Here is a 27,440-nt window from a genome sequence, read left to right as displayed (position 1 = left end):
CTTGATTATGGACCAGTATTAAATTTTTTTTTTTCACTCTTTCCTTTTCTTTCTAGTTACACCTAGACACTGGAGTGAGTGAGTCACGGAAGAAATCACAATGTGTTCTATTCCGGGACTCCCATCTACGGGTTCAAATGCACCCGTACTCATTACCAGAGTAAACCTGAACCCGGCATGTGTTCTGGTAGAGTTTTGGGGGAATTTTGATCAAGACCGAAAATTTGCTTATCAGCAACTGAAAAAGGAGATTCAATACCCCAGAGAGGGTTTTTGTGAATTGGATGGAAACCCTGGTGACTTATGCCTCGTACGAGTGTATGAAACATGGTACAGAGCCTGTATAGTGTCCAGAGATACTGAAGAGTACAGCGTGTTTTTAATCGATGAAGGCAGAACGCTGCGTGCCACTGTAAACACTTTAGCATGGGGCAAAAGTGACTTTTTCTATCTTCCCCCTGAAGTTGAATTCTGCATTCTTGCCAATGTCCTGCCACTGTCTCCTGAAAACAAATGGTCAGCAATGGCCTTAGAGTTCATGAAGACTTTCTGTGGTCGAAGAGTCAATGCCACTGTTCAAGATGTTCTTGTGCCCCATCGAACATTCCTACTTGACATTCCTTGCCTGTCCAGACAGATGTTTGAAATGGGCTTTGCCAAGAAGTTGTATGGTGATCGGTTCAAGGAGTTTGTTGCCAGATCTTTGCCAGCCAACAGTGGAACTGGAGAACCTCAGAGAATTTCTTCCATTAGGACCAAACCAACTGAGATCATTGAGCAAATAGAGAAACGGCAGGTCTACATGTACCCCGAGCTGCAAACCGATACTGTTGAAACTGTTGTGGTCACAGAAGTAACGAGTCCATTCCGAATATTCTGTCAGCTTAAGGTTTTCTCTCAGGAGCTGAAAAAGTTAACTGAACAGATAACTCAGCATTATGAGGGAAGAGTTGGATGTAATTTTGCAAGACCTGAGAATTTAGGCAGCCCGTGTGCATCAAGAGGAAGTGACGGCAAGTGGTATCGTTCTGTGCTGCAGCAGGTCATGTCTGCCAACAATGTGGTTGAAATTTTGCAGGTGGATTATGGGAAGAAACAGTTTGTTCAAGTTGAGAACGTAAGTCCACTTGCCCCAGAATTCTTCAGGATGCCTGTCGTAACGTATGTGTGCTCCCTTCATGGAATAGCCGACAGAGGTATGGGTTGGACAGCTTCACAGATTGATTATCTGAAATCTCTCCTGCTCAACCGCACAGTGATCGCCAAGTTTCAGTATCAGAGCCTTTCTGAAGGTGTCCACTATGTCACGCTTTACGGAGAGGAGAACACAAACATCAACAAACTGTTTGAACTGAAACAGAACTGTTCACTGGATTCTGATATGACCCTTACAGACTTTGCTGTTCAAAAGAGCCCATCGTCTCAAAAGAACAAGATTTTGGAGACAACCGTGGCTGCACACATTGATGAAACCTACTCTGACCTTAAAGGGAACAAACCGGTCTTTTTCACAGAAAGTCTCACACCTAACACATCGCATTTGGCTGTTGTACAGCATGTGGAGAGCCCTGGAAAGTTTTGGATTCAAACTCAGCGATACGCCGATAAATTCAATCAGCTAATGAATGGCCTCGGAAATCTGTACAGTGATCCAACAAGCACTGACGGATTGATAAGAAAGCCTGTTGTTGGTCTCCTCTGTGCAGCTAAAGCCCAAGATGGTGTGTTCTATAGAGCAGCTATCTATAAGGTAGTTGACAAGAAAGCAGAAGTTTACTTCCTCGACTATGGCAACACAGAACTTGTTGATTGTTTCGATCTCCGACAGTTGCCTCTGAGATTTCAGCAGCTGCCTGCTGTGGCAGTAAAGTGCTCCCTCTATGGCATTACATCCAGACTGAAACATTGGGATGAGAGGGCTACATTGTTCTTTTCGAAACTCATCGAGGACAGAGTACTTGATTTGCATGTAAAAGAAAAGCATCAAGACACTCACATTGTTCAGTTAGTGGATTCGAGTTTAGATGGCGAAAATGATGTGAGCAAGTTGTTGTGCAGTGCAGATTTTGCAGACAGTGAAAAGAGCTTTGTGGATAATTCTGCCACAAGACCCTGTGGTTTAAAAACCACACACACCTCTGGTGTATTCTTGACAGGAGCTCGGCCTCAAACGCCTTCCAGTTCTTCTGCCATAATGGACAGTGCATCTGCTTTCAAGGAATACTTGTTTCCCATTGGAAGCTCACTGGAGGTAACCGTATCCTACATTGAGAGTCCAAATGACTTCTGGTGTCAAAAAGCCAGAAATGCAGCATGTTTAGAAGTGCTAATGCAAGACATTCAGCGTTTCTATGCTCATAGTGAATTTCAGCCACCTTTGGAAGCTGCTTGTGTTGCCCGTCATCCTGAAACTGGGATATGGTACAGAGCCTTGGTCATTCAAAAGCACCAAACACCTCATGTTGATGTCTTGTTCATTGACTACGGACAGACAAAGAAGGTTGCTGTTGAAGATCTTCGAAAAATCACTCCAGCATTCTTGAAGATGAAAGGACAAGCCTTTCGATGCAGTTTGTATAACCTGATCCACCCAGTATCTCACTCAGCTTTAGACTGGAGCCCTGAAGCCACAGTGCAGTTTCAAGAGTTTGTTGACACAGCAGGGTCCATGAATGTGCCCCTAAAATGCACCATATTTGCTGTAATGTATGACTCCCAGAAAGTTGTGTTCAATGTGGTGGACTTGGAGACCCCATTCCAAAGCATTTGCAATCTCCTTGTCCAAAGACGTCTAGCTGATCGTGCACCCTCTAAAAAAGCTCCTCTTCCACCCTTTCGCCTGGACACCTACTATTACTCCACACATGGAGTCAAGACTGGATGTGAAGAGGAAGTGAGTATCACCTGTGTGAAAAGTGTCACTCAGTTCTTTTGCCATCTTGCCAGGAATTCAGAGGAGATTGAGAAACTTTCAAACAAGGTCAACTCCCTATGCCGTCAGCTAGAGGTAACCAAGTGTCCTCAGACTTTTGGAACAGTTTGCTTTGCAAAATACACGGATGGACTTTGGTACAGAGGCCAAATAAAGTCTACAAAACCGTCAGTTGTGGTCAATTTTGTGGATTATGGCGACACATTGGAAGTTGACAAGTCAGACTTGCTTCCAGTTCCAATTGAAGCAGGAGAGATTATGTCCGTCCCAGTGCAGGCAATTGAATGTGGGCTCTCAGATATGCCTGAAGATGTGCCATGTGAAGTGGGAAATTGGTTTCAGAATTTTGCGGACAGTCATTGTTTCACTGCTTTGATCGTGGCAAAAGACCCAGGAGGAAAGCTTTTGGTGGAACTTTATGAGGGAAAAACTCAAGTGAATGCACTGATCAGACAGAAGTTTCGCAATGAAATCCATAAAAATGAAACCAGCGCATTCAAAGGATGTAGTTCAACGAACGGAAGTGCACAAAGTGGGGCAACCCATATGAAGGAAAGTTCCAGTGGTCTAAAGCGAGATTTCGTGGATCAAGTTCCACAGTCCCGTGAAAGTTATGCAGCACAAGGCAATGTCGAATCAAAACAGCCACGGAGCAAGTGGGGATTCCATACAAATGGTGGACTAGAACCAACAAGAGATTTTGAGACATTGCATAATTCCCAGAAACGGCTTGAACCACAAAGAAAGTCCAGTGATAGAGCTGATGTGTGTTACCCTTGTACATCTGACAAAACTGATGGTGTTCAGCCCAAGTCCCAGGCTCTTCTTAACGAATCGGCGCTCCCGGTGAAAGTAATAAAACCAGGTCTACAAGCGGAGGTATTCATCTCTCATTGCAATAGCCCTTGTAGCTTCTTTGTTCAGTTTGCAACTGATGAGGATGACATTTATTCGATTGTGGAGAAATTGAATGCTGACCAGTCAAGGTGCGCCAACATTGGTCCCAGTGATATTCATGAGGGAGACATGGTTTGTGCAATGTTTCCTGAAGATAACTCCTGGTACCGTGCAGCAGTAAGAAAAAACCTTGGTGACACAATCAACGTCGAATTTGTTGATTTTGGAAACACGGCTACAATTTCTGCTTCAAAAATATGTCGTCTTGATCAATCGTTTGCTTCGTTTCCTAGGTACAGCATCCACTGCTCTGTACATAAACTGAATGTTGAGAGTGGAGACCAAGAACTTGCACCCAGCTTCAAACGGGTAATTGAACAAAACATTGAAAAGGTCATGTGCACGTTTGTGAAAATGTCAGGCACCATTTGGGAAGTGAAACTTGATGTTAATGGTGTAGTGTTGGGATCCACCTGCAGGGATGATGCTACACCAGCAGCTGAGCTTACGAGCCCAGGTGTCAAGCAGACATCTGAAATCATGGTCTGTACCCATTACAAGAACCCTGACGTATCAGCTGGTCAAATGATCACTGGATACACCTCATTCATCGAGGGTCCTCAGCTCTTCTGGTGCCAGTATGCGGCAACAGACAAACTTCAAGGGATTTCAGACATGCTACAGAATGCTGGTAATGCATCAGAAGAAACTTTGAGTGAGGAATCTCTGCCAGTTGGAAGTGCTTGCATTGCTCTTTTCACTGAAGATAATTTGTGGTATCGAGCTAAAGTTACATCTAGGGACCTTGACACACTCTCCATTACCTTTGTAGACTATGGAAATGAAGCAAAAGTCAATATCGTTGATGTTAAAGCACTTCCACCTGAGCTATCAGACGTGCCCCCTCAGGCATTCGACTGCCAGCTTGAAGGTTTTGATCTTTCCAAGGGTTTCTGGGCTGAAGAGGCAGATGATGTGTTCTTTGAGCTAGTTAATGACAAGCTTTTAAATATCACTGTTGAGAAAATGGGGAACTCTGAAATGCCACACTTCATCAAGATGGATTGTAATGGTGTTGTCATCAATGATACCATGAGAAGCTATTGGAAAAGTCAAAGTCCTGAAACTCCATCTGTTGAACACTTGAGTGGAGCAAATGTTGTGTCCACCGATGCCTCTGTGGCTGCTGAAGTTTATATTGACTCAGTAGTTGTCCATGATTCAGACACTGACCATGCTGACAATGAAACCTGCACCTCACTTCTCGAAATACAGCATTCTGAACAAGAGCAGCTTGATTTACTGACAAGTACAAAAGTCGGAAATGAAGGTCAGGATGAGCCACTCGAGATGATTACTGAAGATGTTGCCTCGCCTGAAGCAGTGAGTATAGTTCCCTCTGATCTACAAGAGGACCTTGAAACCATATGTGTCATGGAAGGTGCTTCAGCTTTCACAAGTCCATCAGACACCACAAACCAGCATGCTTTTGCTAAAGAGACAGACACAACTCCTTTTCCTGTAGTTTTGCCACAGCACTCCGAGGGAGCTACAGCTAATATTTCCTCAGAGAATATAGATAGCTTCTTGATGAATAACACTGATTCTCAGTTATGCATTGTTGAGGGACCAAAGTCACCATCATTTGAGATCATTCAATCAGGTAAGCCTGAATTTTGACATTTTGTAGTACAACTTTTAGAGATAGTGTTAACTATATGCAAGAGGTCTCCCTTCTTTCCTTTTATTTTATTTTTACTTATTTTTTTCACATTTTAAAAGACTTGGGCTATTTAATGCGAGCAACAGAGAAAAAGCCTGCTGGGTCAGAATGTGTGATATGGTCTCACGTAAGAAGAAATTGGTGCAGAGCACAAATTTTAAAAAGTTCTGAAGATGCTGCATTGGTGAGTATTTATTTATTTCTCTTCTCTTTTACACTTTTTTTTTTTTTTTTTTTTTTTTTTTTTTTAAAAGAAACATACTTTTATTCAACAAGGACACATTAAATTTATCAAAAGCGGCAGTACTTTTACATTGTTTTACACTGTTACAAAAAATATTTGCATAAAAATGTAATGTATGTTAATTGAACATAACGGTGGGCGGATCCAAAAAATACACAAAAATAACACATGCGGAGTATGTTTCGGGTCTACAGTAAGTGTAATTTTAATGTCAGCCAATGAGTAAGATATTTCCATTATTTGAATGGATCGTTCATGCATTCCTGAGGCATGTAAAATCAATTTGCATTCATCAGCTTCCTTTTTTTTCTTTTTTTTTTTTTTTTTTTTTTTTTTTTTTTTTTAAAAGAGCTGCATTTGTTTTTCTGTTAAAGAAACCAGGTTTTGTTTTGTTTAACTTCAGATTAATCTTCAGACTCATGTTGTTGTTGTTTTTTTTCCCCAGGTGTTGCTTGTGGAACATGATTCTGAGGTGGTAGTAGATCCTCTCAACATCTTTGAAATTCTGCCAGACAAGCCATTGCAGGTGTGGCATGCTGGAATCAATTTTTGTGTTTATAATTATAATCAGAAAGCATTTTTTACTCATCCAGTGTTTTAATTCCAGACTTCATGCATTGCAGCTGTAGTTCCAAGTGGTAAGTATTATATTTTGTTGTTATATTTTAAAGAAAAAGTCCTACTTGGTAATTTTACCCCACCCGTGCCTTAGAATGCCACAGTTTTTTTTTTCTCTATTTTCTTTGTTTCTGATCACATTTTTCACCTGAAATAATCATTTAAGATCCTTAAACATGTAAAATGTTTTGTAGATGAAGTAACCAAGGAGAAACGCACTGCATTGAAGAATAGTCCTTCAAAGGTAAATGGATGTTTAACTGTGGTACACAGAATGTTTTGAGCCGTTGAGCATAGAGCGTGTAACAACCAATTCTACCTCTAATCACATCAGGTGGAAGACACAGAATATGAAACTGTTGTCACCACAGAGTCAGAAGAACCAAATGGTAAGTAATACAAAATTACTGCACCAGGTACTGCCAAGGTAGAGGACAAAATGTATACACTTTATACACATTAAAATATGCTATGGTGTTATTAATTGGTGGCAAAGTAGTATATAAATCATAAGTGCAAAATTGTTCAAAATTGCATTTTTTATATGTAAAGGTGAAGAGAAACAAATTGACCAAATGGATCCAGGTGATGAACATGCAGACCAGGTACACTTTGATGCTGTTGTACCAATCAAAAGCAAATACAAATACAGTTGACCGATAGTAATCGCATAGCCCAGTGTCTCAACATGTGTTTACTTGCAGCCTCAGGTCTCAGGGTTTGTGTCCTGCTCTGCTGTTGAAGACTCTGAGGGTGAGCGAGCTTAGTTGATTTACCTACTTTTTAAAAAAAGCATTGGGACCTCAATTATAAATGGTGCGTAGTGCCCTTATTCTATGAATGTACTGTATAATGTCTGTGTGAAATTATTATCTTAAATCTATTGAATCTGCATTTGAATGAATATCTATGTTTAGACAGAATGAAATATTAAGTCCATGTGAAAAAATGTGCATACATAATGTGCGGTTGGCTAGACTTATTTTCAAACAAAAACTGAAGTGTGTAATTCCATCAGGGTTATAAAAAAAACCTAAACAAATGTTGTCCTGCTTTATCTTCGACCTCAGTGCAAATGACAGGGCTGTATTATTTGTTTGTTTAGTTGTAGATACTCTGGGGGAAGGTGCACAAGTGCACAATCTTGTTCAAGTACTGAGTGTAAGTACACATATAAGACCGTTGAGATGAGATTTACAACTACTTAATCTTATTAACCCACTCCTTCAACTTATTTGTACCTCAGCCTGAACAGGTAGAAAGCAAGGATCCACAAGAGGATTTAAATACTTCATCTGGAGAGCAAAGAGGTTACACTTCATACTTCATGGAGATAAAAACTCCAATAATCTTAAATTAGTAGTTTTTTTGTTTTTATTGTAATTTGTAAAATGTGACTGTTTAGAAGATCCTGCCAACATGAGCACTGGAGTGGATTTGCTGATGGATTTCCTTGATGTGACTCCCCATGATAAGGTGTTTTGTGTTTTCTCTCATTTATCTTAAAGACCTACACCACCTAGTGGCTAAAAATATATTCCTTTCATATGGTTTTGATAACACAGGGGGTGTGTGAGACTGAGCTCGAAACGGATGACTTGCTTGAGGAGTTTAATAGTATGTTATTTTTGCATTCCGTATTCAAATGGAAGTCTTTAAATTTTAACAAATATAGTGTCGATGTTTAGCATCTGTTTTTTTTTTTTTATAGATGTTACTGAAGATCTTATTGTCCTTACCAGTGATGGAACGGAGTCTGACACTGCATCTGATGGCACGGTATTATAAGCTTGCTGTTAAATTATTTTATTTATTAACCACAAATGTGAGGCGTTTATTGATATTCCTCACTTTGAAAACATCAGCTTCAGGGAGATCCAATTTCTCCAGAAATCCATGCTGATGCTGAAGAATCTTCATGTAAGTCATTTGAGTGCAAATGTAAATGGGAAAATCATTAACAGTCCCAGTTTTTATTTGAAATCGTAATTTCTGGTTGAAGTGAGAACTGATGGCAGTGTGCTTCACAGGTTTAAAAGAAAAGTCAGATGCATCTGATTGCACCAGCGCCGAGGATTCACGAGTTACTCATCTGACCCTGAGGGTTGAGGATGCATCTGACGATGATGTCATTTTTGTTGGTGTTTTGCAAGAATCCCAGGCAGAAGTATATGAGCCGGAGAGTGAAAATGAAAAACAGAAGATTGACTAATGTAAACCACTCAGTAGATGGTTGATGTATTCTAAGAGGCAAGTTACTTATGTAATGTGTTTTTTTGTTTGTTTTGGTTAATCACATTTATATTGCCAACAGCTTGATGTATTAAGTGTTTTTATCTACCTAATACCATAAACCGCATAATAGCAACAATAAGCACTTCTGCTTGTTCATAGAGCTGTAGTTTTGTTTTCTCCTTCCATTACTGTTCAGTGATTTCTCTTTGCAGATGAAGGCTGTTCTGTTTTTTGTTATTACACAGCCTTTCGTTGGATTCCTTATTGCATTTTGAAACGATGTTTCTAAATTGTACTTTATCCAGGGCTTTTGTTGCTTGTTCAAATGCTCTTAAATGTTTACATTGTCGTGAAAACAATTTGCTGCATTTTGTGGAAACTTGTTGAAATTTTCTTTAATAAATATGCAACTTTTGTGTGTAGCACTTGTATGAACATTACTTAGTGTTATTAAGACTTTTTGTATGGGGGGGGAAAAAACAAATACCAAAAGTCATATATTCTGTTTAATAAACAAAATCTCATATACACAAACAACTTTGCATTTTGTGGCTTTACTGGAAACCATAGAAATACTGAAATTTCAGAGTTTTTCATTTTTTCACTGACCAGAAATTAGTAGTGTAAAAACTGATTCTATTGACTTACAAATCAGGAAATTAGTAACCGATTCAGAGAAAACTATGGGATTACTTTCTACTTTACAGATTGTTAGGGTGAAACAAGCAGGCTATGATTAATATATTTCACAGTATGGTATTTCATATTTCCAAATGGTTGTCTGCTAACTGTCCCCTTATAACATCAGTCACAGATTTATTGAAAACATTGCATTGATATAAAAACCCACTTTCTATAACTCTAAAAACATTAAGGCATGACAAAGGATGGTGAAGTGTTAAAAAAGTTAGTCTATTGCACTGTGTTTTGCAAATATGTGGCTGTTAGCAAGTGGTACCTTTTACAAGTCATCCTGTATAGATCGTGTAGTTTTGCCATTTAAAAATGCTAAATGAAATTTACATCAGATCACAGTCTAATCCATAGTGCAAATTCAATCGTATTCATACACAGCAGTCAAAAATGTTCTCTTATGAAATTTCAAAAACAGATTTTGCATAATGATAGATTGGCCCTTTCTCAAACATGTAACCTTCTGACTCCATTTGTTAAATGTGCATTTGCAAGATTACAAAATCATTGTACTGATACACATTTCATGTTACTTGATTAAATAGATGACTGTGGTATAGTAATGTTAGTTCCTGGAATCAAGTTGTCATCTTTTCCATCAATTAAAGGATCCCACTGATTAAAGTCTCTGTCCATATCTAGAAAATAAAAAGATATGTTAGATATTGCAAAAAACAGTTATGTACACTACTGATGTAATGTTTGCAAAACTTGTTGACCCCAAACCTTTTAAGTGTAGTTATATAAAGTGTAGTTAAATAAATAAACAGAAAGTGATCTGGAGCACACAAACCCAAAACGGTAAATAACTCACTTAAGTGGCGTTGAAGAAAAGCCAAAGTTGCTTTGTTAGAAAGATCCAAGGCTATGTGTGGATCAATCTCTCCTTTTAGCTTCATGAGCCTTCCAATCCAGTTCCCAGTAAGAAATGTGAAATCTGGGAAGCTCTGATGGACCGTCCCTCTGCCAAAAATAGTACAGCACAATTAAATGAAGCACATTTTTCAGACTGAATTACAACTTGACTTGAAAAAAAAAAAAAAAAAGACTGACTTGATGGTTATCATTTTTCTAGGAAAGATAGCAGAGTCCAGCTTCTTCATGCGGATGATATTCCCAATCCACTGGAATTTTTCAGAGTTTATAAAAAAGATTGGCTGCTTCACTCCTGGGAAGATCTCCTCGTCCAGAGGAAACATCCAGGTGTCCAGTGCCACACCACACCTAGGAAGCAACATTGATGCCAGGATGATTATTTAGTTTTTTAATCTCTTCTTGCAAACTACATGGTGCTACCAACATGCTACTGTAATTAGTTTAACAAGTGAATGTGTCTTTCTTGGCTAGTTTAATTCGTTCCTGAAAAATCCTGCTAAAAATTGAATTTTTCTTAAATTATTCTCCCAATGTCGCTATTTAGAGTGCATGACAAGATTTCAAGTAGCATGCCAGTATGTATGACAATGCATCTAAAAAAACAGGAAACTTGCAGAGGTTTTCACAGACACCAGTGTGAAGGATAAAGTAAAGGCCAACTGCACTGAGAACATCGTTTCTCAGACAGCTTGATAAATGTTTACTATCTACCCACAAGATCTCATAACTCATAGTTGTCATGATATGTACGGGGCATCCTAATCAGCTCAAAACATACTTGAATTTGACGTCCTTGCACAAACATTCGATCACCGTCGCGCCGCCGAAGGAATGTCCCATAATCGCTATTCTACACAAGTCCATGGAGTTCTGAAATGCAGGAAGGCTCATTGTCATCAGCACTCCGCAGAATATGATTGAGCAGTTCTCAATTTTAACTAAACTAATTGAGTTTAAACTTATTGTAATATTCACCTCCATTGTTGACAAATCAAAGTCACACTGTAAGACGTTCTCCACAGACTTTCCTGAATTGATGTCAAAGAGAATATCCAAGGCTCTGATGCATTCATCTGCTCTTTGCTTTACCTGAAACATAAAGGTAATTTGAATCATCATTTGCATGGAGCACAGACAGTTCCTTAAATGGTGCATTAGCCAGGACCACAATTCATTCCAGGAATAATCCACAAAAAGATGTAGAGGTAACGGTCACTAACACTAAATACATAAAAGCATAATGATTAATGGTGGGTTTTCATGCAAAACAACATAACACCAACATTTCTGGCTGAAAATATCAGAAAAGGTCCTGGGAATGACTAGCATAGTAAGACTATGTTTTGGATATCAGATGAGTAACGAGTAAGGTGACTTTCTCACTTGCTTGTTTCTTAGAGGAAACTCATTCTCGCCCGATTTCAACGGCCTGTAGTACATCCAAACCTCCTCCAGATTATCAGACACAGGCTTGGCTATGTCACATGACGGATGCTTTTTTGTTCCTGGCTCAGTATGCTCTCTGAAGTAAAAAGTTGCAGAAGAAGATTCATCCCTGAAATTAAAAAGACATTTTAGTGAAAAAATACACCAGACAAAACACAACACATAACAATAAGTGATCTTGAGATTTTTAACAAGAGTGAGGATATATAATGTATTTTAGATGCAAAATTAAATTTCTAGTTAATGGACACTTTTAACAGACTGATGGCTTAAGTTTTTTTTTTTTATATTTTCATTTTTTTTATTTAAATGTACATTTACAACACTATACTTTCTCTGTTTTCTTGCCTTGGCATTAAATTACATAAAACTAGTTAAAGTTAACACTGATGCAAGAGTGTTTCAAATACAAAGACTGAGGGAGTGACGTCAAATTTGACATTTTTCTCTCTTTTGATATATATATTTTTTTGTTATTGGGACAAATGAGATTGCAAAAAATATATTTGTTGTAGTTTCCGTTCACCGCTATAGAAGTTTACTCAACTATGACAACTTGCACTTCTGAGAACACCGAAATATGAAATGGTTCCATAGTAATTACTGTAGTTATAAAAAACCTTATTACTTATAAACTTACGAGTTCTAAAAAACACTGAAGTATTTCCAATGTTCCATTTTGATTTAATTTTAACGCCAGTTAACGCCATCTCACTGAGATCCTAGTTTTATAATCTGAAAGGCAGTGTTTCACCAATCCTGCTGTCCTGTGTTATGTGTCAGTCCACCGGTAAACACTGTTAAGAATGTGATGACCTAGTTCATACTATTGTTTGCATTCTTCTCACACACTTTGACTATTACAACATACAAAACCTTTCACTGGCGTCGGGCAAGGAGAGTTACTGAACAGCAGTTGTAATTGTGTCAGTTTGTGGTTAGTGGCTAACTCTTATCTCAATGTACTGGTCCAGTTGCAAAGAAGAAAAAAAAGAAGCTTTTACAGCAAATAAATTCCAACTGAAAGCAAGCACCTGTGTTCCACAGATGCAACAATGAAGCCCTGTGACGCCAATTCAACACATATGGCCGAATACAATGTCCTGAAAATACAACACACAAAAACACAGTGGCAGTGTAAAACACTGAATCAAGGATTGAGATCACGTTTATGCCTGAAACTTCAAATCACTTCAACCACACCTGAACGCTCCCAGTCCATGAGAGAAAATAATAACAGGATATTTCCCATCCCGTTTAAACGACGCATTCCAGGCTGCTGGGGTTTTACAATTCCCTAATGCAAACAAACAGACATAAATGTCCATAGCATGACAACAGTGGCAACCAATGTTTTAACCACATCTCAAAGTGACAGATATGCTGAGGAAGTGGCATGGTTGGGTGACATTTTCAAAGAGCTTAGCGCTCAATAACCAAAAATGCTTACCAAAGAGGTAGTTAAAAATTCTTTCACTGAGTGCTCTGTTCATCTTCATAAAGTCTGCGAGGCCGTTAAAATACTCCCTGCACGGGACCCAGTCTGGCAGCTGAGGATTCTCGGATGCTTGGCATGGATAGTAGAGTCTCAAGAACGTACCCTTGAAGAAATATAAATACATTTTTTTAATCTGCTGATGACACACAAACAATTTGAGTACAGACAATTCAAGTGCACACTGACATGGACCGTGTGGCCCACCATCAGGTCTGTGCATCCCACTTGGTGGGGTCCTTTTCCTGGTGGGATACTCATAGTGTTGTTGTGCCCGCTTGAATTACCCATTGTGAAAACAGCCAACCAGTTCCACTTAGGAATAAACTTTAAACCTGAAAAACAAGATAACCACATTATCATATCAGAGCATGACATGACATGCCATTTTCAAACAAGTTTGTTGACTCCCTCAGCTGGCACGGTTCTTGGTGCCTGACAACTCAGTCCTTGCTAATAGCCACATTTTGGTTTATTAGTCATATGAATACAGCTTAGAGAAGTAGCTCATGTGAGCTCATCGTGCTTGTCAGTGTAATAATAACTGCCCACACTGTTATGGTTCACATAAATACAACACAAATGCAGTTAAAACAATGGTCTGACAATTCAAAAATATGCAAAATCGTTATGAAAACAAGCGACGAGATAGGAAGTGACTGTCAATAGCGAAACCAGTGACAACGACCAACATGTTTACAATTAGCAGACTAGCCACTGCAATGGCAAGGCGTCGAACAACTTTTTAAAAACTAATTTCTCATTACTTACCCGACGTTGACTTTGACCATTCATATATCTTCTTGACTAGAGTCAGCTGAACGAGTCTGCCGACAGAATACATCGACGTTAGCAGGACTACATAAAGTGTCAGCTGAAGTCCCCGCTGAGCAGGCGGAGCCTCATCATGACCGCGACTCGTTACACATGTGTCAGGCACTGTCACAGATTCTGCTCAATTTGGATCAGTGTGAAAAACGTGCTGACTTTTTTTGTTAAAGTCTTTTTGTGAAAAAAATCTTCTAAGTGAACGATTCGTCGAAAGAACGATTCGCATTGAAAGCACGTCCCTGCTTTCGTGCCTTTAATGACGGACTGTAGCGCGAGCCAATAGCATTCGAGTGCGGGCTGTGAAGCAGCATTTCATTTGTTGGATTTCTGAACGAACACGCCTCCTTCACTGAACAAATGAGTTCGGTTCAGAAGTTAAGAATCTTGTTCAATGAATTAAGTAAACAATCAAACGTGATGGAATGACATCCAGGGCCAGGCAGAAGAGTAATGACAGATCAATTTTAAAACAAGGAATATTAAATGTATTAAATAAAACTTAGTGATACAATAAAGTAAATATGAAAATTATAATAGGAAGTTTCAACAAAATTAAGATCTTAGTCAATAATTTGTACTAAAGCAGAGTATTCCAAATTATTATATCGAAGGGATGAAGTAGGCCTGGTGAATATTAGAAGAAAAGCCCAAAGTAGCTATAAGCAGAATGCGAGGAGAGGGGAAAAGCAGAGTAAAGAGTGAAGAGCAAAAGAGTAAAGAATCAGAGTAGGAACAAGTATTATATATGCAGGAAACCTACATCCTCCCAAACTGGTGTTTATGTTTAATAAGAAAAGGTCAAACAGACTTATCCATTATGTCACTCATTCATTGTGTCATATGTTGTCCTAATGACTATAGGCCAGGTTAGGCTCAGTCATCGTGACCAGTCAAATGTTGTTGCGATTAAATATAGACATGGTTTTCACACCTTTAGAACAAATACAGCAAAGCAAGCAGTTTCAAGTATCATATCTTAAATTACAAAAACACAGTTTCTGGAAAAGAACATTGAGCAGCCTACTGTTAATGACTAATTCTGAGAAACATTATTACTCAGGCAGTTGTTGAAAGATGTCCAATATCTAACAAAACACCAGTAAATATATATATATATATATTTCATATCTATATAAAATGAGTATAACATACATATTTTTGGAGAATACTACAAATATTACATATGAACAAAAAACAAAATAAAATATAAACATAAATGAGTAACAGTAAAGGATGAGTAAATACTTGAATGTGAATATATGATGATGATGATTAAAATAAGAAGCATAACTCAAGAAGTAATAAATCATAAATGAATGGATATGAAAATCAAGGAAAAATATAACAACACTGATTATTTGGATACACCAAAACGAGAAGATTTTCGCGAACAATTAAAATATTTTATGACTCTCTGAATTCAATTACTATAGAAATAAGAAGTGTATAAAAACATCACTTTTAATGAAAGAAATCATTTATAGAATTTAACACATTTTCATGTAGTAAGATCTGACGTCTATGCATTGTATGTTCTTTGAAAGTTTAATAATAATAATAATAATAAAGGACTTTAAAGTCCACTATATGGAGCAAAATCCTGGAATGTTTTCCTCAAAAACCTTAATTTCTTTTCAACTGAAGAAAGAAAGAAAGAAAGAAAGACATGTACATTTTGGATGACATGTGGAGGAGTAAATTATCAGGAAATTTTTATTCTGGAAGTGAACTAATCCTTTAAGGATGTATGATTTATGACTGATTTAATGGAACCTATTGAACCATTCACCTAGATGCTGACTCGCGGTGGAATAAACCATCTACATTTGAAGAATGGGACGAAAGTTGCTTTTGCTACAGAGATCCAGAGTTTGGTTGGGGCACATTCATCTCACACGAGCAGCTTCACGGGAGGGACTTCCTCAAGAATGACGACCTGATCATCACTGTTCATTTTGATGGTGAGAATCTTCTTTTTTTGAAAGGAGATACCAGAAAATCTGAATATTTTCATGTGAAATATGTTCATGTGAAACTGTTTTACCCATCCCCATAATTAGCAATGTATACAGCTCTTGTAATAAATATATTTGGTAATTGTTAAAAGTGTGTTCTTTAAAAGTGTGTTCAACCAGATTTGGCACATCTTTTAAAATCAGAAGTTCCAATCAAAGCTGACTTCTCAAGTGACCCACAAACTGTAGAAGAAGGCTATTACAGACCAAATGTCCGGCAGCCACGAGCGATCAGTGACCCATGTCAGCCAAACCCCTGCCGTAATGGAGGAGCATGTGTTGCAACTTGCAGTTTAGTGCACCTAAATCTGACCATTATTTGAGCTTATTTCAAAATAAAACCACAATTTGTTGTTTAAGAAGTGTGTCTCTTGTGCCAAACAGTTCCACTGTGGCAACCCCTAACAGGAGCAGCTAAAGGAGAAAGACAGTTTGTTGTTTTTTAATAAAAAAACAACAAAATGGCTTAATTGGTGACAGTTATATGCCTTCTGCAGGTGTGTCTCTGGACAGGCCATTGTGTACACAGGAGACACCTGTGAGAATCAGCACATTGATGGAGGAATTCTGGGAGTTCTGATCGGTGGTGCTGCAGGAACTATAGCTCTTACTGTTGCCATTATTGCTGTGATCTACAGGCAGAACTAAACCATTATATTTGACATCTGAATAACATCACTCTTTGATAAGCAAAGTATTTTATTAATTAATCATCTTACAATAAACATCTTTATTAACAATCTCATCTCTCTATTTTCCATATCTCTTTAAAAGAAACAAGGAAATAGGTCTAACAAGAGAAAAAAACAAAAAATAAATATTTGTCAATCTCAAGAAGAGTGCTTAAGATGTGTTAAATTAACTTTGGTTCTTCAGATATTTTGTCAGAATTACTAAATAGTGCATAGAAGTTGATGTCATAGGTCTTTATGTTTTGCAAAATAGAAGCAGAGCTAAAACTAATAATCTTACAACCAAGGTAGGTGACCACTTTTTACATTGCACGTAGAGAGACAGTGTTAAATAAAAGACAACAACAATCAGGGTAGAAAACTACAGATAATTGCTACATACATACAGCAGCACTTATATTGTTCTTTTAAAAACACAAACTTGAACGTCTATTATATTTTTTGTATCTGTTTCTCACTGTTTGTTCCTAATTTTATGTAGTAAATAAAAAGGGATGACCACAGCCTATACTTTGTTCCAAAGATGTTAAGTCTTTTAAAGTACAAGAAGTACTTTTAGGTCTTCACCAAACAGTTGCGCTCCCTCTTCTATTTTTGTTGCTGCTGTGGGTTCAGAGGTGGATCAATGTCCTATATTTTTTTACATGTTCCTTCTGCAATACAAATTGGAAACAGAACATTTATTAAAGAAATTTCTTAAGTATTTTTATTGTCTTCTGAAGAGCTGCCTTTGAAGTTGTTTAATGAACACTGACTCTGTTATGGAAGTGAATATTGAACTGAACTGAATCAACATTTGAACTAAACTGGGCTAAATAACGACACTGTCGTCTTTTGTAGAGCTGCTGGAATGGAAGTGCTTTTTTCCTGTTTATTACCGTGAAGCTGCTTTGAAACTACCTGCATTGTATCAAGCACTATATAAATAAATGTGGCTTGACAAAAAAAAAGAAATTAAGGTATATCCAAACACGTACCTTGTGTGCGTTTATTTATATGGATCATTTATTTTGTGGTTGTTACTGTTCCTTGATCTTTTCCTGATTTCTGGTGGAAGGAAATCATAATTTTCTATTTTTAAACATGTTTTTTTTTTTAGCTTAATTCAAATTAGTTTAACATATTTTGAAATTAAGAAATGTATGTGTTTCCCAGAACTTACCCCCAGAACTATTTTCAATATTTCATCTCGGACCTGAAGAAAAAAACAAGAAACATGTCAGTGAGTATCCTGTGGTACTAACTATACAAAAAGCTGTAATGTCAATATCAGTGCATACCCTTTTTTCTGCAAAACATCCTGTCAACAAGATGAAGAAGCCCTGGAAGTATAGATGATACAGAGGAATCAGGTATAAATGATTAAATATATCTATTGTACTATTTAAAGTGTTATAATTTGCATGGAGAGACTGGTTAATACCTGCAGGGAGTTGACAATGGTGAATGCGTAATGCACTACGAATGTAATAAACTGTGTAAAGTCATCCATCAGAAACACAAAAAGCCCCAGAACCCAAGTCCCACCAAAAACAGGCGTGAGAAAGATAACCACTTTGATTATGCTTTTCATAGCTTCTTTGTCTCCCTTTTTGTTGCTCTCAGCTCCAGATGGCTTTAAAACGGTTGCAATGACCACCATCATGGAAAACATGTTCACCAGAATGATGGTCCCGACTGGGAAGAGAAACGCGTGGATGGATCCCTGCATTGCTGACTGATAGGTAAGCCAGCAAGTTTTGGAGCTGTAGTACGGAATGTCACTTGCTTGGTCATAGTACACGTATGTAACAGCCACAGTCACTGTCGGACAAACATAGCCAATGGTGAATCCGAGGATCATGTACGCCTTTTTCCCAATGTGGCTAAAGACGAAAATGAGCTGGTGGACCAACATGACGCTCAGACACAGCATCCAAAAGAACATTGCAAGGAAGAAGTAATGCTTCGCCACCACCAAAACAAGGCACAAGGTTTCATTTAGGATTGATGGGAAGGAGGAAGCTAAGAAGCTGCAGTCGGCCAAAAGCAGACACAGAGAGATGTTGAGGAGAGCAGTGTGCCGGAAGTGGGAGAGGTTGGATTTGACTACGGTGCTCCAGACCAAACACTCGATGATGATGTAGACGATGAGAGAGCATATGGAGACTCCCAGTCCGACGTACGTGAGCTGATCTAGAAAAGGCATGCTTACTGCATGCTTAGACATGAGCATGGAGAAGGAGGTGAGATGGTTGCATTCACAGTAGGCAAGGTTTCCGGTGCCTTTAACGAACTCGCAGCCCTCATCTGACCATCTTTGCTCAGTGACGTTCCAGAACACGCAGGTCATTTTGGCACTGCTGCCCTGTTCATTTGGAAAAGTCAGTTTGATGTTCACCGATGACTGAGTGTTGTTCTCAACTGTGCTGGATACGACTATGCTAGGAAACGATGCATGCTCGTAGCCCAGTTTTGGCAGGCGGTTGGCCAAGCTCTGCAATCCTACTGTTTTCACCATATCTGCTGTGGCATTCAGCTCAACGTCCACGTTGAAAACGGTTCTGTTGCAAGTGCTGCCGCTTCGGCAGATCTGAAGCTGAATGTTTGAGGAGTTGTAGCCCTCACTAGCATTTATTCGGATGCTTTTCACAAGGCCTTCTACGGATGACAGATATTGTGTAGCCAGTGAACTGCTCTCTTCCTTGTCTCCCACTTCCCAGGTTACGTTCAACATGCTGCTAGCGGAGTCGATGAAATCCTACAAGAGAACAGATTTTTTCCCTGTAACTGATAAGTGCAAATATGTTAAAGTATATGGCCATTTTGACAATGTTAGAGCCTGAGTTACATAGTGAAATTATATTGATGTAATATACTGTGTGCATATGATATATATATATATATATATATACAGAGCCATGCGAAAGTAGTAAGTTGCTGCCTTATGTTAAATTGTAACATCTTTGCAAAAAAATTTATTTAAAATGATTCAATTGAATAAGTATTCAAACCCTTATCTGGGACAGTTGAAATTTAGCTCAGGAGCATTCATATTGCTTGTAGATGTTACTACACTTCAAGTGAAGTTAACCTGTGGCAAATTTAATTGAATGGGTATGATTTGGGACGGCACACACATCCTAATAATAATAGGTCTAACAGCTGAAAATAATTATTTCATTATATATAATACTAATAAATAATGTATGCATGTTTGAGTGTATGTATATGTATCAAAAGTGAGTGAAGTGCTTGAAATGCTTACTGCAAGAAGGTTCTCGCCTAGTGCTATGTTTACTGATGCCTTGTTCATAGTTTCGAAAACAGAAACTGCAGTCTTGACGTCACCAAAAGTGTTCTCACCCTCTTCAGATGTGTTATTTTTCAAGCTCTGAAAAATAAACTGAGCGCCTTCTTGTGTTGCCCCAAGTCCTTTTTCAAAATCCTGGAGAGAGATAAAAATGAGACATTTCCACATTAAAGGAACAGTTCAGATGCCATAGTTATGTTTTTAAGTCACTCAGCATCAGTCACCTCTTCTAGATTTGCATACCTTTGCTTGCAAAGCTACACTATTCAGAACTGCTTTAACACACAGAGAGAGTTCTTCCCCCCATTTTTTTCCAATGCATTTGCGTTTCATTAAGCCCTGTCTCCCTGGTTCAGTACAATCTATAATGGCTGTTTCATTATTCTTTGTTTTTGGCCATTTTCTCTCTTCAATTTCTTCCTCTGCACAAAACAGGTCACTGGCTATAAAAACAAACAAACAAACAATCAATCAAATGCATCATCCAAACATTAGTTTTTTACTTTACCAGTCACCAAGGGGTTTTGTACAATGGTATTCTTTTGCATTAGTAGAGAGTGATTTTCAGTGCTTACGGTAAATGATTGGTACTCTTATTGTGCGATTTCTTAGCTGATTCAAGGAGTTCTCTAAAGTGCAGCTGGCCTCAAGTGAACTTGGTTTGCCTTCTGCCACACAATCAACAGGGAATTCTGCTGTATACTTGATTATTCCAATGTTCTCTGCAACAAAAAAAAAAGGTAACATTTTTAACTGTTTTCACTATCTATCTATCTATCTATCTATCTATCTATCTATCTATCTTGTATAATTTAAAACCAATGTCTTTTTGATTTGTTTTGTTTCTAATGAAATGGCATTCATTCAAGCTGATTCAAGGAGTTCTCTAAAGTGCAGCTGGCCTCAAGTGAACTTGGTTTGCCTTCTGCCACACAATCAACAGGGAATTCTGCTGTATACTTGATTATTCCAATGTTCTCTGCAAAAAAAAAAAAGGTAACATTTTTAACTGTTTTCACTATCTATCTATCTATCTATCTATCTATCTTGTATAATTTAAAACCAATGTCTTTTTGATTTGTTTTGTTTCTAATGAAATGGCATTCATTCATTTTGAAGTTTGTACTTCATGAATGAGGATTTTCTTTAGAGTTAAAACATTTTAATTATGCTTGACTTGGAAAATGTTTACATTTGCAATACTTGGTAAATTGCTTGATTACAAAAACTGTCAATTATACTGTATATGTTTATATAAAAATAATATAAACATCGTGTGACTTGCAGACTCAATTGATTATTTGCTTTATAAAGGTAATAAAACGTCAGCTTCACATTCCATCGAAAGAGAGATTTATAAGATAATTATAGCCTTACCTTCTTTAACTGGTGCAATTTCAACAATTCCGAGTTTTAGCATGGCCCTGTAGGTTTCAGTGCTGTTTTCGATGGAACATAAGATGCTAACTTTGGTGGATGATGATGCAGAACAATCTGCAGTTTGTGGATTGCTTGTCACATTAATGACCTCTGGCAGAAGTGCAATTTGAATAGGTGCCATGGCCATGTGAGCTATGTTCCCAGTGACAAAAAGGCAGATGTACGTTCCTGGCATATCAAGAAAATGAGAATTGAGAACAAAAGGTCACAGTATCATAAATGGCATCCCGCTTCACTCATATGATTGCATTCAACACACCTGACCAGTATCCATTTGTCTTTAGAAGTGTGATTGTTGAGAGTTCTGTACAAGTATCTGACAGCTGTACTTCACTCCCTGGTCCCAGAGTCAATTCTGCTTCATTATCTCTGAACATCTGCCACACGCACTTGCTCATAGCCTCTATACTGGTACAGTTCAGCTGTTGTCTTGAATTGTAACACACTTTTCCTGTAGGTGCCTCCATGTATACCATGCCTGCAAATGAAAATAAAATACTGTGTTAGTAAAAAGATGGGTAGGAATGGCTGGATAGATCACACAAGTGACCAAAAATATTGGTGTGGTTGCAGTGTTTTACCTAGTGACTTAAGACTGAGACTGTAAATGGTTGGATCTGTCAACAGCGTAGAAATTATGCTTTGAACTTTGGGGGTGGCAAACACAGAACTAAGAGAGACTGTGAAATTGTGAGCGTAGGTATTTAAGCCTGTGTAACTGTGTGACAAAAGAGAAGAAACATGAAGATCTTGGTTTCAAATCATTGTAGATCTTATCAAATGAACAAACAATGAAAAAGTATTTCAAGTCTTTATTATTACTTTATTTACATTCAGATAATCAAATAAAGATGTAAGATAAAAATGATAAGAAAAATATCTTACAGGCTGCCTTGCATAGTCAATGAGTTGAAGGCATTTAGCACATTAAAAGCACTCTGCAGCTGAAAAGCAAATGTGTTAAGATGATGAGTAAGAGTTTTGTTATAACTGAATAAATAACTGCTCTGTAATTTTAGTTATGTACTTTTTTCAGTTCAGTAATAGGCTACTATTTTTCTTTATTACATGGCTCTCTCGAATAAGTGATTCTGTTTAGTTAATAACGCCGCCTAGCGGTCTGCTCATCACTTAAAGGGATAGTTCAACCAAAAATGAAAAACTCAGCTTAAACATGTGTAATGACATCTTTTTATAAACCTATTGCAATTGTTTTCACGAAAGAGTATCTTTTAAATATTATATACAAATAATTAAACACTATTAAAAATAAAATGTGTGTTTTTTCATATGCTTATGAAGTGCTTGTTTGTGTTATTGAGCAGCGCTAGGCAGGTGCGCCGTATGTGGGGGGAAGGTTAGAAGAATGAATCCAAGGGCCCAACGAGAGAGGGGGGCCCCTAACGCGATGTCTCCGTTCAAAACTGTATGACGTAGCCAAGCCTCGTTTTGCTGAAATCACGTGATGCTACAAACTCCGAACCACTGATTCGAAATAAAAGATTTGTAAATGTTTTGTGGCTTCACGAAAAAGGTAGAATTATAAACTAATTTAATCACAAATCAATATTTAATGTATATGTCTTTATTTATTTGGTGAGTGGCCGTGCAATAAACGTTCTAAGGTATAGTCAGTGTGTCAGTCTATATCGCAAAATGGGGGTTTATTTGGCTATAATCACTGACTGACTGTACATTATCCCTTATATAGTTAATATTATACTATGCATTTCTGCAGCTGCTTACAGATAGGCTACTGCATTTTAGAACGAGTAATAATTTTGCAAATAAGGAGATGCACACCTACCATGCTTTGGACCGTTGAGGAGCTCCCAGTGAGTACACCAATAAGTGAAACTATATAAGGTTCACCGAGGGAAACAATCATAAATGTTGTCCAGAATTGCACATGTGATGTCTGACTTTTACTTCAATTTGATATATTTTGACAACTTACCGTTCACTTTTGGCAGACACAGAGGTGTGTAGTGTGAAATATTTGCCACACATTTGTCCACATTGCAGCATTTATTTACATTGTCACACACAAGATTGCTCCAAACATAGTCTGGTCCACACCAGCATGTTGAATTTTGGCCAATTATCTCACACTCTATAACAACATACATAATCATAATGACTTATCATACTTATGCCGTTTTAAAATGTAATCTGGCATTATTTTTTAATGTTTATTAATGTGAAAACGAAATGTTTTTATATACATATAGAATTGTGAATTAAAACAATTAAATCAACATAAGAAAGAATAACCTATTACTCAAATCATGGTAGGTTTAACTTACCTGCTGCTATTTCAGCATTTGTGATAGTTACCCCTATTGTATCCAGAACAGTCCCTATAAGTCCAGGCAGATGGACTGCAACATTTAATGTTTTATTCCCCTCAATCATGACCTCTGCCCAATGGGTCACCTCTGTGGAAGCTGAAAACATATACATTGTAAAATTATAAATTTGCTGCATGTTTTATTTGTGTGTGATATAGTGGATTTTAAAACTAGATTTTGGACCAGTGTCTGGTCAAATGAAAACTTACCCACATATGAAGTCTGTTAGGTAACAGAAGAAGAAAACAGTCAGTACTTTTGTTTTTTAGTCATAACAAAGAGAATGGGATTCTTACAGTATGTATTAGAAAACATACATAAAATACTGTAAATAATAACATTTAAATGAATTTGAAGCATTTAGGTGATGAGTAGTGCTAAATGAATTCAATGGCATGATCATCAGTCAGAGCAGTATGTAGTACAGTACGTGGCAGTCAGGCTATTACTATTCATGATTTATATTATTTTAGGATAAAATATTTTTTTAATTATATATATTGCCTTTATGAACTTACTTGGCTAAAAATGAATAGCGCAGCAAAAAGCAGCATTCCTGCACCAGACAGTGTCTTGATCCTAAGGAGATCGCATTGAATTTTTAAAAAGACAGTCACAAACGTAGACCTTGAAGTGAAACCTTTCTCTGAACTTTAGTAAAATTGTATGCCAAATTTCTATTGACAGAAAATCAAATTATTTTTATATTATAATATTATAAACTGGGATACGCCATCTCTCACTTATTAAACCTCATCAAACCACGAAACTTTAAAAACTTTGCCAAAGCTAGATGCTGCCTTTCAAAACACCGGCTAAATAAATTCATATGGAAACATGTTATTTTGTTCCCATAATTGCCATAAGCTGAACATGGAGGATATCACATATTAAGAAACAAAATGATGATACATTGTTTGAAGATCAAATATAAAACTAATACATTCATAAAAATTAATTTGCTGAATTTGAATGACACAATGAGGTTTAAAATGGTTTGGTGAACATATTCTGTGAACACCAAATATATATATATATATATATATATATATATATTGTAAGATAAGAGTATATATGTATTGTAAGATGAAACTTTTAAGATTTTTAAAATAAGAACCTAAATAATCTTATTTGACCGCTTTTCTACAAATATATTAACCAAAGACAAAAATACTGACCTTACAATCTGCATTTTAAAAGAGAGGATCAGCAAGTTTTAGGCAATGTTATCTGTCATAACAACATGTTCCCTGTGAACCAGTTTCCAGAGTGAAAGGTGGTGCTGAATGAGAATTACAGAAAGTTGACGAATGCAGTGGGGCAGGCAAAAGCTAATTTACAAAGCTCTCTCTCACATTTGCATTTTACATTCCCCAAGTCCATAGGCCACCTGGATAAGTTAACACACAATAGTCATGGCTTCAGACTTTCCATTGCGATTTGGCTAACAAATGTAGCCCAGAGCTGCATGCTTTGTCCAACTATGTTTGGTTAGATTGTCATTTGTGGCTGATTTAGATAAATCATTTTAATGTTTAAACCTTGCTGTACTTTTAGAAATAAGACTTTTAGACTTAAGAAGTTCTGCTGTTTTTGAATGTTGAATACCGGGTGGCCTGTGTACGAATTTGTTTAATTTCGAGCTTCTAAATTGTGTTAGAGATAAAGCTAGACACAATTCAAATTAACTTTCGGTTTATTGACAATAAACTCAAAGTGCCCATTTCAGCCTACTGAAGTAAAATCTTACTTCCAATCTGAAATATTATATTTGCTCTCAGATCAAGGGGAAATAACATTCTCATATATTAACCTTACTATACCTTGTTTGTTGTTTTAAACCTCCAGTGATGTGGTTATGTTTCCCTGTTAGGGTGACCAGTACCGCATCCAGCTCATCTAACCCACATACGACAATGGAAATATGTGGTAACATACCATGTTTATTCAGCATGAGGTGAAATCACTAAGCCTCATTATTTGGCTGTTGTGGAGAACATGAATATGGACAGTTGTATAATGTTATGAAAAGACAGAATAAAAGTGTATAATGATTATAACACTGTTAAAGTGTGTGGTTTTTATTACACACAATACAAATTTAAATCTAACTGCTGTATTATTTACATCATACATTCTGAGTCCAAGTACAACTATATAGATTCAAAGATTTTTTTTCTCATCAAAAAGTTACTGTAAACATGATTACTGTAAGTACTGTTTACAGTACTGTAAACATACATACATTTAGTAGAACATTTAATGAAAGTAAAGGTTTTAAAAAAATATTTATTGTTAGGGAACACACTTGCAAATTAGTGTCTTGTTTTCTTCAAACGTATTTGTTTGTTAAATAAGCATCCATGGAAATGTATCTGTTTTACATGCTCATTCAAAATGACAAAACATGCCCATGAAGGTTAATAATTCCATTCAAGAAACCAAGTAAAATGTAAGCTGGTATTTTGTTGTCATTTGTTTATTTCCTATTATTTTATCCTATTCTATTTATAATATTCAAAGGCGAGGTTGCATTCCATTCAAAGCTGTAACATGTGATGAAGCTGAATGAGAATGTCTTCTTTCCTATTTATTCATTTTAATATGGGTCATTTTTTCTGTTTTTATCTTCAGTGTTTACCATAGCAATAGCTTGTATGTTAAAGAAAAAGATTAGAAACAGTGCTTGTACAGCACAAAACAAACTTCAGTACTTAGATCATGAGGGAGTGTTTAGAAAAGTAGTTTTTTTTTTTTGGAACTTTCTCAGGAAGTGCACCAGAGCAACAATATAAACAAACCCACAGCACCACAATTTACATCCTTACCAGTATATTCAGAAATTGACGTCAAACCAGTGACTAATCCAATGATGATCATCTCAAAGTGTTCTCACCAAAATGAAAGGCACACAGCAGACATACAGTATGCAAAATTCAGACTGTGGTCATTCAAATTAAAAATAAAATCAGCTGTGGATTAGGAGTTCCTGTAAAGGAAGTAATTAATAGTACCAATAGTAATAGAAAAATACCAATTGTACTTAATAGCAATTAATATTAACAATAGTAATTCATTCAAATTCTTCAGTTAAAATAATTATATAATACTTTAAGAAACTTAAAGTCACTCGTCCATCATATTGACTCTCTCACTACACTGACTGTTGCACGTCACCACGGACTACATTTCCCATGCACCATTTCACTAATCACAAGTTCACCTGAAACCAATCACACACACTACATAACACCCTCTCAGTTCCTGCTCAGATCGCCGAGTATTGTTTAGCGTATCACTGTGTCAGCGATAGCTACATCACGGAGCCAGTTCCCAGTCCTAGTTCTCAGTCTAGCCTTGTTATACCTGATCGCCTGTTACCTGATCTTTTGTCTGTTGTGGATTTTCCCTTTGTCTTGCTGTTTCAGACTATGTTTGCACCTTGCCTGGACTATTGCTTGTTTGTGGATTACCCGTTTGCCTCGCCCTCTGGATTACGTTCGCCGTCGTTTGACCCACGCCTGTATCTGGATTACTCTCTCGTCTTGCGTGTGCTACTTCTGCTGTTGTTGTCGACCCTTGCCTGTTTTTGACCACGTCTGTTAAATAAAGCTTTGCATATGGATCCGCACGCTTCCTCTGTTCTCTCCGTAACACACA

At 37.3% G+C, this 27,440-nt stretch overlaps 3 protein-coding genes across 4 annotated transcripts in view; 1 reads left to right on the top strand and 2 right to left on the bottom strand.

Moving 5' to 3' along the window:
* Positions 1-9,655, top strand: part of LOC107732403 (tudor domain-containing protein 6-like) — a 12,782-nt gene extending 3,127 nt beyond the window's left edge. Inside the window, exons 2-16 of one of the 2 annotated variants that reach the window (XM_016543723.1) lie at positions 57-5,492; positions 5,612-5,736; positions 6,242-6,322; positions 6,404-6,434; positions 6,609-6,658; positions 6,749-6,803; positions 6,967-7,019; positions 7,119-7,167; positions 7,520-7,575; positions 7,661-7,724; positions 7,823-7,890; positions 7,980-8,031; positions 8,126-8,193; positions 8,280-8,334; positions 8,445-9,655. In XM_016543723.1, the coding sequence (XP_016399209.1) occupies positions 101-5,492; positions 5,612-5,736; positions 6,242-6,322; positions 6,404-6,434; positions 6,609-6,658; positions 6,749-6,803; positions 6,967-7,019; positions 7,119-7,167; positions 7,520-7,575; positions 7,661-7,724; positions 7,823-7,890; positions 7,980-8,031; positions 8,126-8,193; positions 8,280-8,334; positions 8,445-8,626 (6,381 nt within the window). In that variant the 5' untranslated portion in view covers positions 57-100 and the 3' untranslated portion in view covers positions 8,627-9,655. Of the gene's footprint in view, positions 1-56; positions 5,493-5,611; positions 5,737-6,241; positions 6,323-6,403; positions 6,435-6,608; positions 6,659-6,748; positions 6,804-6,966; positions 7,020-7,118; positions 7,168-7,519; positions 7,576-7,660; positions 7,725-7,819; positions 7,891-7,979; positions 8,032-8,125; positions 8,194-8,279; positions 8,335-8,444 lie in introns of both variants that reach the window. The other variant, XM_016543722.1, reaches the window with a different exon arrangement.
* Positions 8,756-14,218, bottom strand: LOC107732404 (platelet-activating factor acetylhydrolase-like). Its single transcript, XM_016543724.1, has 11 exons — positions 13,931-14,218; positions 13,349-13,494; positions 13,115-13,265; positions 12,868-12,961; positions 12,699-12,767; positions 11,602-11,773; positions 11,194-11,307; positions 10,997-11,088; positions 10,396-10,566; positions 10,157-10,305; positions 8,756-9,980 (listed from the first exon to the last, which is right to left on the bottom strand). The coding sequence occupies exons 1-11, from the start codon at positions 14,001-14,003 to the stop codon at positions 9,880-9,882; spliced, it is 1,332 nt and encodes a 443-aa protein (XP_016399210.1). The 5' UTR covers positions 14,004-14,218; the 3' UTR covers positions 8,756-9,879.
* Positions 14,219-16,686: 2,468 nt separating this feature from the next.
* LOC107732426 (adhesion G protein-coupled receptor F5-like) lies at positions 16,687-25,023 on the bottom strand. Its single transcript, XM_016543759.1, has 18 exons — positions 24,959-25,023; positions 24,299-24,359; positions 23,990-24,002; positions 23,736-23,876; positions 23,387-23,542; positions 23,237-23,286; positions 22,315-22,373; positions 22,011-22,147; positions 21,689-21,907; positions 21,367-21,597; positions 20,565-20,711; positions 20,233-20,432; positions 19,945-20,124; positions 18,121-19,437; positions 17,978-18,019; positions 17,860-17,892; positions 17,675-17,744; positions 16,687-17,350 (listed from the first exon to the last, which is right to left on the bottom strand). Exons 1-17 carry the CDS (start codon positions 24,970-24,972, stop codon positions 17,703-17,705), a joined length of 3,042 nt encoding a protein of 1,013 aa, XP_016399245.1. The 5' UTR covers positions 24,973-25,023; the 3' UTR covers positions 16,687-17,350; positions 17,675-17,702.
* Positions 25,024-27,440: the final 2,417 nt, after the last annotated feature.

Source organism: Sinocyclocheilus rhinocerous, unplaced genomic scaffold, assembly GCF_001515625.1.
Source record: "Sinocyclocheilus rhinocerous isolate Xijiao unplaced genomic scaffold, SAMN03320098_v1.1 scaffold68, whole genome shotgun sequence".
In the NCBI taxonomy this organism is placed as follows: Eukaryota; Metazoa; Chordata; class Actinopteri; order Cypriniformes; family Cyprinidae; genus Sinocyclocheilus; species Sinocyclocheilus rhinocerous.
The sequence above is the reverse complement of the archived record's forward strand: the minus strand, read 5'-3'. Positions and strand labels throughout refer to the sequence as shown.

Coding starts and splice junctions, on each gene's coding strand:
- LOC107732426 (XM_016543759.1), bottom strand. Junction 17,893..17,977: donor GATGTTTTGCAGAAAAAAGG/GTATGCACTGAT, acceptor TTTTTTCTTCAG/GTCCGAGATGAAATATTGAA. Junction 17,745..17,859: donor TATTGAAAATAGTTCTGGGG/GTAAGTTCTGGG, acceptor TCCTTCCACCAG/AAATCAGGAAAAGATCAAGG.
- LOC107732404 (XM_016543724.1), bottom strand. CDS start 14,003: ATGTATTCTGTCGGCAGACTCGTTCAGCTGACTCTAGTCAAGAAGATA. Junction 13,495..13,930: donor ATGGTCAAAGTCAACGTCGG/GTAAGTAATGAG, acceptor CTTGTTTTTCAG/GTTTAAAGTTTATTCCTAAG. Junction 11,774..12,698: donor GTTGCATCTGTGGAACACAG/GTGCTTGCTTTC, acceptor TTTTAATTTCAG/GGATGAATCTTCTTCTGCAA.